This window comes from Bubalus bubalis, chromosome 4 (assembly GCF_019923935.1).
Source record: "Bubalus bubalis isolate 160015118507 breed Murrah chromosome 4, NDDB_SH_1, whole genome shotgun sequence".
NCBI classification, from domain to species: domain Eukaryota; kingdom Metazoa; phylum Chordata; class Mammalia; order Artiodactyla; family Bovidae; genus Bubalus; species Bubalus bubalis.
The window spans coordinates 30,820,804-30,833,964 of record NC_059160.1 but is presented as its reverse complement, the minus strand read 5'-3'; the positions used below and the strand labels follow the sequence as shown (position 1 = coordinate 30,833,964).

Genomic DNA, 13,161 nt, shown 5'->3' with positions numbered 1-13,161 from the left:
ATTAAATTCATAGAAGGACAGGAAAGCATATAAATTTTATTCCTTCACAACTACGGTCACTTAAAAAAAAATCTCATACAAAAAGTAGAAATAATGAACAGCAGAAGAGTTAGCAATTCAAAATTCAAATCCTCCAAGATCATTTGCAATGATAGAGCAAATAGATACTATATAGATTGATATAGTAATCTATATCAGTTACTGTATTTCAAAAGAAAGGAGCTTAAAATGAAATCTTCCTCTACATGTTCTTACTCTATCCAAACATCATCATTGAGTTGATATTTGAAGGATGATGTTTCTTAGGTAGGTAATGCTAGTAGCAAAGAATCTACTCTGCCAGTGCAGGAGACAATAGAGACACAGGTTCAGTCCCTGGGTCAGGAAGATCCCCTGGAGTAGGAAATGATGGCAACCTACTCTAGAGGCCTTGCCTGGAAAATTCCATGGACCAGAGGAGCCTGGCAGGCTACAGTCTGTGGGGTTGCAGAGAGTCAGATACAACTGAGTGACTGAACACACACGCAAAATGTTTAATGTTTTTCCTTAAGTATTCTCTTATCCTAGGCAAGTATGTCAGTTTGGAAATTACATACAGCCATTAAATTAAATTGACAATTGTTCTACTAGAAGTACAGCTAATATGTCAATGGGCACAGGAAAAATTCAGCAGAATGAGTAAATAATGTAAGAATTTGTTTATAAATTAAAATATTTAAGATTAACTTTACCATCTACATCTTCTATAACATGATTAATTATATTTGTTATCAGGTACAGTATCAAAAACAAAGTAGACAGCCTTTTGAAAGGAGAAAGAATTCACACATTTAAAACCCTTCTGATTAAAATTGGTTTGCAGAATTTCCAGAAATCAGAAAACATGGCTTCAAGTCACCACCATTTTTCTAAAGTTGTGTTTCCTTGCCTGGCCAATAGTTGGGTTGTAGCAAATGATCACTTGTAGTACAATGCTCCTTCCTGATTCTTGTTGACACCATTGTTCTTTCTCTCTTGGTTCTGAAGCTTCGGTGTTTTGAAACATAATTTTTTTTTAAAGTGAAAAGCACTGCAGTAGTTAGGAAAATGGACATTATGCCAAGCATCATGGTTAGTCCCAGATATATATGTCTAGAAGAAGACAGAATCTCAGTCTTAATTATTGTAGCTATCCAATTTTAAATAAAATATAATAATATCCAAAAATATCAGTATCAATGAAATCAATCAATATCAATAAAACTATCATGAGGATGGTTTTCTTTAAGAATGCCGATTCAGTGGCTATAAAAGGCCTTTCTATGAACATTTGACAGACTATTGAAGGCAGTAAGCTAATATAAAGCAAATTTTCAGTAGTACCATCATTTTCAGTTACTGCTAATTATATAATCCTTTCCATCCTCTCTGTAACTTATTTCCTTAGATCAGGTGACTATATACCTGTTTCCTTAGAACAGTCCCAGCATAAGCTAGTGTTGTCCCAGGGCAATCTGCCCCCTTTCCTTGTCAAAAATATCCAGATTTGAATGATAAATTATATGGTTATCCTCCCCTTGAAACCTGCCCAAATTCAGTCCTACAGAAAAACTGCAAGAAGTGACATTAAGGGGGAATTAGAGATCTCAGTACACTAGAGTGACCTAAGCAAACCAGAGGTTTACATCAGTATCTTCCATGAGAAGCCTTTAGTTCTATTAGATCATAAGCCATGAAAGTCTGAAAGCTCAGGTTGAATTATTCATGCTGGTCACCTTGTACGTACACTCATAGTCTCTGAGTTACATTGTCTTTACAGTAAAATATAGCCTGAGTAAATGTGAATAAAGTGCCAATTTTCCTCATAGATCAGGTGTCTTTCAAAGACCAACATAAATTTCTCACATATCATCAAAGCCTATTAAGTCAAGCAAATTTATTTGAGATGGTCAGCTCAATTCACATCCAACTTCCAACTTACAGGGTTTAGCACTGTTTATTTTTCTAGAGAATACTCAGCATGTAAATTGAAAAAAAAAAAAAAGTCCTCCTTGCTTTTAAGCCATTGAAGCAATAAGGGGACTAAATGTTTGCTGAATTGCACTGAATGATACCATAGTGAAAAATCCATGCCCTCAACCCTGTACACACATAGAGAAAACCTCTTACTTTTATGCATTTCAAGTACTGGAATAATTGAACATCAGTTTGGCAATAGAAGCCGGACAGATTTAGAGCCAAATCCAAATCTTGCCCAGGGGGATTATATCTGACGTAAATGGGACAGTTTGGCTCAGTTTGGCCGGGGCAGGGGGGAAAGAATTAAACCCCAAATGTGACCTAAATCTAAATGCTTCTGAGTTTCAGGGACTTAACTGAGTTGTGTGCATAAACTTTGAAAATCCTACTCTATTCTGAAATCTTCTGTCTTATCTTTTTTAAATGATGGGAGTCAAGATTAAGAATGAAAGAAAACAAAAGATCTAGCCAAATGGTCAGATAATAATAGAATTATTCTATAACACAGAACAAACTTCTGGATTAGATTCTCCTTTTCTTTACAAATGATGAAACTATGTGAGGATTATTCATCCCGGTTGTCTCTTGCAAACCTGGCATGTGGTAGCAATGAGATTTAGGAAATTGTTTGATATGATACCTGAAAGCATTTGAATCATACAATCTACAGGATCCTTTACTTCCACATCTTTTAAATCCCCACTTGAGGCATGAAGTATCAATCAGAACTCCAAAATATATGGGAGATGGGATTCCTGCTGTGAGAAAAACAAATAATTGCCATTAAAAATATATGCATATCTTTTTGGTTAGCCTACAAAGAATGACTCTCAGAAACCACATTCTGTCCCAAATTCACTTCTTTGGAAATAGTCCATCCTAAAGGAGATCAGTCCTGGGTGTTCATTGGAAGGACTGATGCTGAAGCTGAAACTCCAATACTTTGGCCACCTCATGCGAAGAGTTGACTCATTGGAAAAGACTCTGATACTGGGAGGAATTGGGGGCAGGAGGAGAAGGGGACGACAGAGGATGAGATGGCTAGATGGCATCACCGACTCGATGGACATAAGTTTGAGTGAACTCCGGGAGTTGGTGATGGACAGGGAGCCCTGGCGTGCTGTGATTCATGGGGTCGCAGAAAGTCGGACACGACTGTGCAACTGAACTAAACTGAACAAAGAATGACTCTCAGAAACCACATTCTGTCCCAAATTCACTTCTTTGGAAATAGCAGGGCCTCTCCAGGAGACCAGAATATGCCACTGGTATAAAGATTATTTTGAGCTGATAATTTTGAGAAGTAGAAGTCATAGAAGAAGCTCTGAAGTCAGAGCATAAGTTTCCCTTTTGTAAGGAAAATGTACATTTACAAGGAATGATTTGCAAGAGTTTCTCAACTCTTTATAAAGGCTTCCCTGGAGGCTCAGTGATAAAGAATCTGTCTGCCAAGGCAGGAGATGCAGGTTTGATCCCTGGGTTGAGAAGATCCCCTGGAGAAATGAATAGCAACCAACTCTAGTATTCTTGTCTGAGAAATCCCGTGGATAGAGGAGCCTGATAGGGGTCTCAAAAGAGTCAGACCTGACTCAGCAACTAAGTAACAACTCCCTCTTTGTACCAAGATGAGAAGAATTCCAGATTCAAAAAGAACTAACTGCATAAACTTTTATTTTGCATAGAGTCCCATAAAGGAGAATTCAATGGCACCCCACTCCAGTACTCTTGCCTGGAAAATCCCATGGACGGAGGAGCCTGGTAGGCTGCAGTCCATGGGGTCGCTAAGAGTAAGAAACGACTGAGCTACTTCACTTTCACTTTTCACTTTCATGCATTGGAGAAGGAAATGGCAACCCACTCCAGTGTTCTTGCCTGGAGAATCCCAGGGACGGGGGAGCCTGGAGGGCTGCCATCTCTGGGGTCGCACAGAGTCGGACACAACTGAAGCGACTTAGCAGCAGCAGCAGCAGCAGCAGAGTCCCATAAACAAGATCACTAAAAGCTATATGGTAAAGTTTATATTGATAAAGTTGAACAGTTAATTTTGATTACTTGACATCATAAATAAAAATTCTTTTTATATACATTCTCCAACTGAACAGATTGTCACCTAAAAACATTTAGGTGATAACTATTAATAATTTTACATTACTCCTAATAATGTGAAGACATTCCTCAGTACTCAGATACTTGCCATCTTCTGTATGTTTTAAAATTTTCATAATGGCAAAATTTCAAACCTTCACAAAATTAGAGAGGATGATATAGTGCAACTTTATGTACCATCACTAACTTTAACAATTATTAAAATTTTGTTATTTCTGTGTCATATTTCTTCAGTCCCTCAAATCCATTGTCTGTCCAGAAACTTTTTTAAAGTAACATTTTAAGAGATATCTCAGATATTAAGTAATTCTCCTTAAATGTATTTCAGAACACATCTCTGACAGGATTTTTTAAACATATCATTATGGGAACTTCCTTGGTGGTCCTGTGGTTAAGACTCTGCTCTTCCAATGCAGGGCATGTGGGTTTGATCTCTGGTCAGGGAACTAAGAGCCCACATGCTGTGTAGCTTGGCCAAAAATAATATATATATATATATATATACAATAAACATAAAATAAAACCCCATAATTAAATATCACTATGCCATTTAACACATAACACATATTAAAATAATTTTTTAATCCTATTGAACTCATATTCCAACTTTTCTAAATGTCTTCAAGGCATTGCTTTAGAACTGGTTCTTTCTAACCAGAATTCAAACCAAGTAGACACTTTAAATTTACAACTCCAATACTTTGGCCACCTGATGCGGATTGGGGGCAGGAGAAGGGGATGACAGAGGATGAGACAGCTGGGTGGCATCACCAACTTGATGCACATGAGTTTGGGTGAACTCCAGGAGTTGGTGATGGACAGGGAGGCTTGGCGTGCTGCGATTCACAGGGTCACAAAGAGTCGGACACAACTGAGCAACTGAACTGAACTGAATGGCTCTTTATATCAGCTTCTTTCCCAACATTTTTTTTTTTTATAGTAATGATTTTTGAAAACAGACATTTGTCCTGTAGAATGTGCCACATTCTGGATTTGAATGATTGTTTCATAACATCATTTGCTTTGTTCTCCTATCCTTCATTTTCCTAATAATTTGGAAGGGCCTGCATTGACTCCGGCAGGAACAAGACATAGGTGGTTTGAGTTCAGACAGGAGACACTTTCTGCCTACTTGCCACCCTCAGTAACGTTAAAATGAAACTGAGGTTCATGCTATGCCCTCCATTATTAAAATTTTCATTCATTTTCACTTATAGCTTTTAGCAAATATTGATAAGTTTGCAAAACAGATTTCTCAAAATTATATTATTTCTCGTGTAAATAATTTAAGATTTCTCTATAAAAGAACTTATCTTCATCACTATTTACTTGGTTACTTTGAAATACAATTAGTGGAAGGAAGGCAGGGTAAATGTTCAATTCTTTCCTGTTTTAAGAATAATGAATTAGTGTCCTAGTATTCTTCAAAATTACTTAGGTATCATTACAAATTTATATCTTTTTTTATTCAATGTATTTTGAGACATTGCAGCTATTATAATGATTGTTATATATTAATATAATAGTATTTTTTTAATTTTATTTTATTTTTAAACTTTACAATATTGTATTGGTTTTGGCAAATATTGAAATGAATCTGCCACAGGTATACATGTGTTCCCCATCCTGAACCCTCCTCCCTCCTCCCTCCCCATTCCATCCCTCTGGGTCGTCCCAGTGCACTAGCCCCAAGCATCCAGTATTGTGCATCGAACCTGGACTGGCAACTCGTTTCATACATGATATTATACATGTTTCAATGTCATTCTCCCAAATCTTCCCACCCTCTCCCTCTCCCACAGAGTCCATAAGACTGTTCTATACATCAGTGTCTCTTTTGCTGTCTCTTATGCAGGGTTATTGTTACCATCTTTCTAAATTCCATATTGGACCAAGGTCCTCAGATTGTTCCTGTGTCCTTTTGATATATCCCTCTGATAGCTTTCTCACTTTCTTGCACCAAAAGTTGTCCCACAATCACAGTATGTATTTTCTAACCTAGACCTCAGTCAGTTTTCCAGGGTCCTATGGTTTCTTTATTGAGGAATGATATTTAGATACCACGGATTCATTGCTATGGGTGCTCATTTCTCCTGGGTTAAATAGATTCTAGATTTTTCAGGAGACAGAGTTGTAAAATACACATTATTTTAAAATAAAACTATATGAGTTCATATTGACATTTTAAGTTTAAATTAATGAATTTTACTTACAATATTTTATGCTTTTATCACTTTTCTATTATGCTGAAAATATTGATTCCTAATGATATTAACATAACATCTGCTTTATCTTAAAATATATAATAGTTTTAACATAACAATGCTAAAGTTACTATTAAAAACAATACTATAAAATGTACTGAAGCAATGGGGAATTCATAGTAATTCTGTTTTTCATGTAGTTTAATGTTTTTTCTATATGGTTTGTCACCCTATAATATACAGTTAGTTTTGATTTAAGAATTTTTTTGGCTCTTTTAATTATTTAAAACAATATAAAATTTTTGTATTCTTTCAAACTAAAAATTATACAACAGCTATATTTACAAAGTCTCATTTCCATCCTGTTCTCTCCCCCTGTTTTTTTCTTTCTTCCCTAACAGGCAACTTTAAAAAAAATTATTATTACTTTTTAGTTTATGCTTCCATTGTTTCTTGTTAACAAGAGCAAATATCAATACCTGTCCGTGTGTATAATATTTTCACCTTTCTATACTTACACCAAATATATCATACTGTATACAATTTTCTACATTTTGCTTTCTTAAACTTAGTTGCATATCCTGGAGATCATTTGATAAGAATTGTGTCTCTCCACAATTTATAAGTTGAAGCCCTAACTCCCCATATGATTGCATGTGGAAGCAAAATAATTAAGGAGATAATCAAGGTTAAATGAGGTCATAAGAGTGAAGCCCTAATCTGATAGGGAGGCTGCCATTAAACAAAAAAATTATTATATAGTTTCTTTACAAAGTTGTGTTAGTTTCTGCTGGATAGCAAAATGAATCAGCTATATGTATACATACATCCCCTCTTTTTTGGATTTTCTTCCCATTTAGGTCACCACAGACTGCTGAGTAGAGTGTTATACAGTAAGTTCTGTGCTATACGGAATAAACAGTATATCTGTATGTATATTTGCTATACAGTATATCTGTGCTATACAGTAAGTTCTCATTGAAAATGAAAGTCATTTAATTGTGTCCTACTCTTTATGACCCCATGGACTGTAGTTCATGGGATTCTCCAGGCCAGAATACTGAAGTGGGCAGCTGTTCCCTTCTCCAGGGGTTCTTCCCAACCTGGGGATCAAACTCAGGTCTTCCACATTGCAGGAAGATTCTTTACCAGCTGAGCCACAAGGGAAGCCCAAGAATACTGGAGTAGGTAGCTTATCCCTTCTGCAGCGGATCTTCCCAACCCAGGAACTGAACTGGGGTCTCCTGCATTGCAGGCAGACTCTTTACCAACTGAACTATCAGGGAAGCCCTCAGGTTCTCATTAGTTATCTATTTTCTACATTCGTGCATGCTAAGTCCTTCAGTCATGTCTGACTTTTTGCGACCCTATGGCCTGTAGCCTGCCAGGCTCCCTTGTCCATGGGATTCTCCAGGCAAGAACACCAGAGTGGGTTGCCATGCCCTCTTCCAGGGGATCTTTCCAACCCAGGAATTGAACCTGCATCTCTTATGTCTCCTGCATTGGCAGACAGGTTCTTTACCACTAGCACCAGCTGGGAAGCCCATTTTATGCATCGTAGTGTATATACTGTCCTTATAAGAAGAGGAAGAGGCACCAAAGACTGCTGTCTGTGCACAGAGAAAAGGTTGTGTGAATGCACAGTGAGAAGGTAGCCATCTACATATCAGGAAGAGAGGTCTCACCAGACACCAGTCTGTTGGCACATTGATCCTGGACTTGGCATCCTTCAGAACTATGAGGCAGTAACTTCCTATTGTTTAGGCCCCTCAGTCCATGTGTATTGTTATGATAGCCTGTACTGACTAATAAACTTGGTAACATTAGAGATTTTTCCCCCGTTTGTCCATACAGCTGTAAAGTATTCCCTTATGTGGGTTTACTACAGTTTATTTAACCAGTCTAATATTGACGTACACTTAGACTGCTTGTAGCCTTTTACCATTATAAATAATGCCACAATGATTGGACCCTCTGTAAGATTACAATTCAAACTTTCATGAGGTCATTTTTTGGCATCAATTGCTAGAAGTAGGATTGCTAGGTCAAAAGATAAATCTAGATGTAATTTTTTAAGTTATTGCCAAATGTCCTTCTCCAGCAATAGTATAATTTTCACAATAGCAATGTATGAGTGTATTGATTTTCTATTTGTATTATAATACATAACAAACAACATTTGGTGATTTTCCCGTCTGTTAAGTAAGAATCAGTATCTTAGCATAGCTTTAGTTTGTACTCTTCTTCTTATGAGGGGCCTTGACCATCTTTTTATATATTAAGATGTATCCATTTATTTTTCCGTGAAATGGTTGTTTATATCCTTTACCCACTTTTGGGCTTCCCTCATAGTTTAGTCAGTAAAGAATCTGCCTGCAATACACGAGACCTGGGTTCAATTCCTGGATTGGGAAGATCCCCTAGAGAAGGAAATGGCAACCCAGTCCAGTGTTCTTGCCTGGAGAATCCCACAGGCAGAGGAGCCTGCAGGCTTCAGTCCATGGGGTCGCAAGAGTTCGGACACGACTTAGCGACTAAACTGCCGCTGCCACTTTTCTCTTAGAGCTTTGATCTTTTTTTTTTCAGTACCTAGGCATTCTCCATATAATAGGATGTTAGCCACTCATCTGTTATATAGATTGAAAAAAAATACTATATGTAGTTTTTCATTTGCTTTATGCTATTTTTTCATTTTTAATTACATTTTTATTTTTTGAAAGTTCCTTTTCATTTACAGTATTTACAAAGTATTGGCTATATTTCCCATGTTATGCAATAGACCCTTGAGCCTATCCTGCACCCAGTAGTTTATATCTCACTCCCTCACCCCAATATTGCCCCCAACCACTGGTAACCATTAGTTCTCTATATCTGTGAGCCTGCCTTTTGGGGAGTTATATTAACTAGTTTGCTGTATTTTTTAGGTTCTATATATAAATGATACATGGGGCTTCCCAGGTGGCTTGGTGGTACAGAATCTGCCTGCCAGTGCACGAATGCAGGAGACATGGGTTCGATCCCTGAGTTGGGAAGATTCCCTGGAGGAGGGCAGGGCAACTCACTCCAGTATTCTTGCTGGAGAAACCCATGGGCAGAGGAGTCTGGAGGGCTACAGTCCATGGGGTCGGTCACTAAGGAGTCGGATATGATATAATAACTAAATAACAGCAATAAATGATATCATATAAGGTTAAACGTATTTTCATTTTTATGGGGTCAACTTTATGAATTATTTATTTTATTTAAGATATGTTTCACACTGTGGTTACCTCTATGTTCCCAAAAGGAGATAAATAGACTAATTACAGCCTGGGATGTACTTCAAACTCAATAACCTTTTTTCTAGATAATCTCTGTTTTAATATTGTAGAATTTGAGCCAACTATGATGGCATAGACCTCCATTTTTATTGTTTTCCAAGGATTATATGGTATCTTTGCATATATCCCTTTTCATATCGGATATCCTTTTATATCCTTTTCATATGCCAAGTTACATAAACCCATTTATTTAAAACTCTGAATTTTTATTTTTCTCCCAAGTAGCTCCTCTCTGTCAAATTGCTGTGCTGTGCTCAGTCGCTCAGTCGTCTCCAACTCTTTGCAACTCCATGGAATGTAGCCCACCAGGCTCTTCTGTCCATAGGGATACTCCAGGCAAGAATACTGGAGTGGGTTGCCATGCCCTCCTCCAGGAATCTTCCCAACCCAGGGATCAAACCCAAGTCTCCCTCATTGCAGGTGAATTTTTTACTGTTTGAGCCACCACAGAAGCCCAGAGGAATGTTTTCAATGGTTTCCCTTTCTTCTTTAGAATATAAACTCTTGAAGGACAAAACCTAATTTGACTTATTCACTCTGTTTTTTGTAGGTTTTAACTAATGAATATTGAAAATTCTAATAGTCATAAAAAATCATTCCAATTACATTTAAGAAATTGAACTCCAAGCCATACTGCTTTGACTGTTTGAATGATCTTTCTACCAGTGATATATCCTAGCATTGAAAGTAGCTCAAAAGAATTCCTTTCATTTAATAATTTAAGAAATTACATTTAGAATTCAGATTTTCTTACGGATTCATTTTTTGCTTTCCTCTCAGAGGGCTCTTTTATAATAGCAATGGGTTTTTGGAGACTAGATTAGTACTAGAAGAGGCAAGATTGTTATAAAAAATGTCATTACTCTCATAAGATCACTTTATTATGGGTACATCATTGATTCTCAATAAATATTTCTGGAAAAAAGGAAGAGAGTATTCAAGGAAAAGAGGGAGAGAAGAAAGACATAAAGGGGGGAAGAAAATTAAAAGAACATGAATCTACTACCTACAGAATTTAGTTATGTGTCATAATTCTGTAAAAATATTTAGAAGACTATTAAAATATACTTATAATGGCTACAACAATTTAAGCATAGATTATACTTACCAAGAACTCTTACTGCTAAGGTGTAGATACCCAGGGCAAAAGACTTAAGTTGTGGTTTAATGCACCTATAAACAATAAAAGCACTATTACAAAAAAATAGTACATTAAAACATATAGTAAAGTCAGTTTATTATAAATCAGTCTTTAATGAGGTGGATTAGGTTACTTTGAAATTAATTCACATGTCAAAGGATGACTACTAGGTTTCTCTAAAATTAAACTAATCAAAGTATTGTATGTATTTTTAATTTCCCACAGCTTATATAATAGAAATTGGTTAGGAAAGAAAATAGGACCAAACATCAACAAATCTTTTTTGTATAATATATTTTTTTAATTTAGTTATTATTATTATTTTTTTGGCTACTGGATGTAGAATCTCAGAATTCAAGTAGCATTTATGGAGAATCCACATATTCTAGCATAGGGAAAGCAAATTATGTAGAAGCCATGTTCCATTATATGCAATGTATTGGGTTTTTAGTTAATATTTCTAAAAAATAAATCACTCTTACATGACATATTCTGTGGGAGAGGGAGAGGGTGGAAAGATTTGGGAGAATGGCATTGAAACATGTAAAATATCATGTATGAAATGAGTTGCCAGTCCAGGTTCGATGCACGATACTGGATGCTTGGGGCTGGTGCACTGGGACAACCCAGAGGGATGGAATGGGGAGGGAGGAGGGTGGAGGGTTCAGGATGGGGAACACATGTATACCTGTGGCAGATTCATTTTGATATTTGGCAAAACTAATACAGTTATGTAAAGTCTAAAAATAAAATAAAATAAAAAAAAATAAAATAAAATAAAAAATAAATCACTCTTACATGACATATTCAAATGGTGTTAGGTAAAGTAAAATCAAATTTTATCAGTACAGTAGCAAAGACAGGGAATAATTCTAACAATTTGTAAGATTATGAGGCACAATAAAGGATTAATGACCTATAGCTAGTTTTTGTGGGTTTTGGTCTAAAACCATGGGATCCTACTGACTTAAGTTGAATTAAAATCACTGTGACACGCTGAGTGCTTTTGGTAAGTAGTGTGGATCTGAATTTACCAGCCAAGTACAAGATTATCTAAAATAACAAGAGCATCTTTAATAAAATGACTGTATAACTTGAACTGGGACTTTCCTGGTCGTGGTTAAGAATCTGCCTGTCAATGCAGGAGATCCTGGTTTGATCCCTGGCTTGGGAAGTTCTGCTGGAGAAGGAAGTGGCAACCCATTCTAATATTCTTGCCTTGGAACTCCCATGGGCAGAGAAGCCTTGTAGGCTATAGTCCATGAGGTGTCCAAGTTGGACCCAACATAGCAACATTGTATGCACACATAGCTTGAACTGATGGATTTTAATAGCAATAATCATGAGGATATATAATAACTACTGAGCGTTAACCATGGTAGTAAATTCTTCATATGCATAATATTTAATCTCTGCTTTAAAATAATCAAAAATTACAACTTTTCTCCTTTAAGCAAACATGTTTCTTTCTAGCATCAAAATAAAGTGTGGTTCATTTATGGGCTGGTGGTGAGGAAAACTCTTCCTCTGTTCGCCTGTTTATTCATGAGGCCCAGGTGACTACTTGGCACTATGTAAGAAAATGTTGAAGAAATAGGTACCTGCGGAGAATGATCCTGGTCTGAGACTTCTGGTGTAATGCTTTCCCACTAAACCTATGCTTCCATTTGAAAACACCAAGATCTTATGTTCCCATTAAATCCTTTTATGAGGGACTTCCCTGGTGATCTAGGGAAGGGGATGCATGTTTGGGGAACTAAGATCTTGCATGCCTTGTGCCACTGCCCAAAATTTAATAACTAATAAATAATTAAAAAAAAACCCTTTTATGAAAACAGATTTGTGGATGTTTGGTCCTATTTTATATAAATATTCCTAATCAATTTCTATAATATAAGCTGTGGGAAATTAAAAATATATATGCTATTTTGATTAGCTTCATTTAGAAAAATAATCCTTTGATGTGTGAATTAATTTCAGTCACCTAATCCATCTCATAAAAGATTGACTTACAATAAACGGTGACTTTTCATGTTTAACAATTTCATCGAAATTTGTAGTATCTTAGGTGATTTTGATCAGTTGTATAACAGTAAAAATTCCAATACTAATTCAATGAGGGGGAAACTTTTACCACTGAGAATACTCGTTACAAAACTAGTATTTTAACATCTGAATTTATGTGTATATTGCATCGATTTGTGAGAGGAGAGCCAATAAAAAAATGTTCAAGCATAAATTATATTACAATAGAAAAAATCACTATCCAACCACATTTTCGAATAAAAACCTAAAGGGAGAAAAGCATAAAAGTGGAACAAGTTTCCTGAGAGTGCTGTAAGGAATCACAATGACTCCACAGAGCAGAGTTGGAAGTCACTGCAGTAGATGG

General features: G+C 36.3%; 1 protein-coding gene across 4 annotated transcripts in view; it reads right to left on the bottom strand.

Annotated features, from left to right (window-relative positions):
* Positions 1-509: 509 nt before the first annotated feature.
* SLCO1C1 (solute carrier organic anion transporter family member 1C1) overlaps positions 510-13,161 on the bottom strand; it is an 83,235-nt gene continuing 70,583 nt past the window's right edge. For all 4 annotated transcript variants that reach the window (XM_025283354.3, XM_025283351.3, XM_006067622.4 and 1 more), the window contains 3 exons: positions 10,737-10,801; positions 2,639-2,756; positions 510-1,131 (listed from right to left, as the gene is read on the bottom strand). In XM_025283354.3, coding sequence (XP_025139139.2) covers positions 909-1,131; positions 2,639-2,756; positions 10,737-10,801 — 406 coding nt within the window. In that variant the 3' untranslated portion in view covers positions 510-908. The remainder of the gene's footprint in view (positions 1,132-2,638; positions 2,757-10,736; positions 10,802-13,161) is intronic.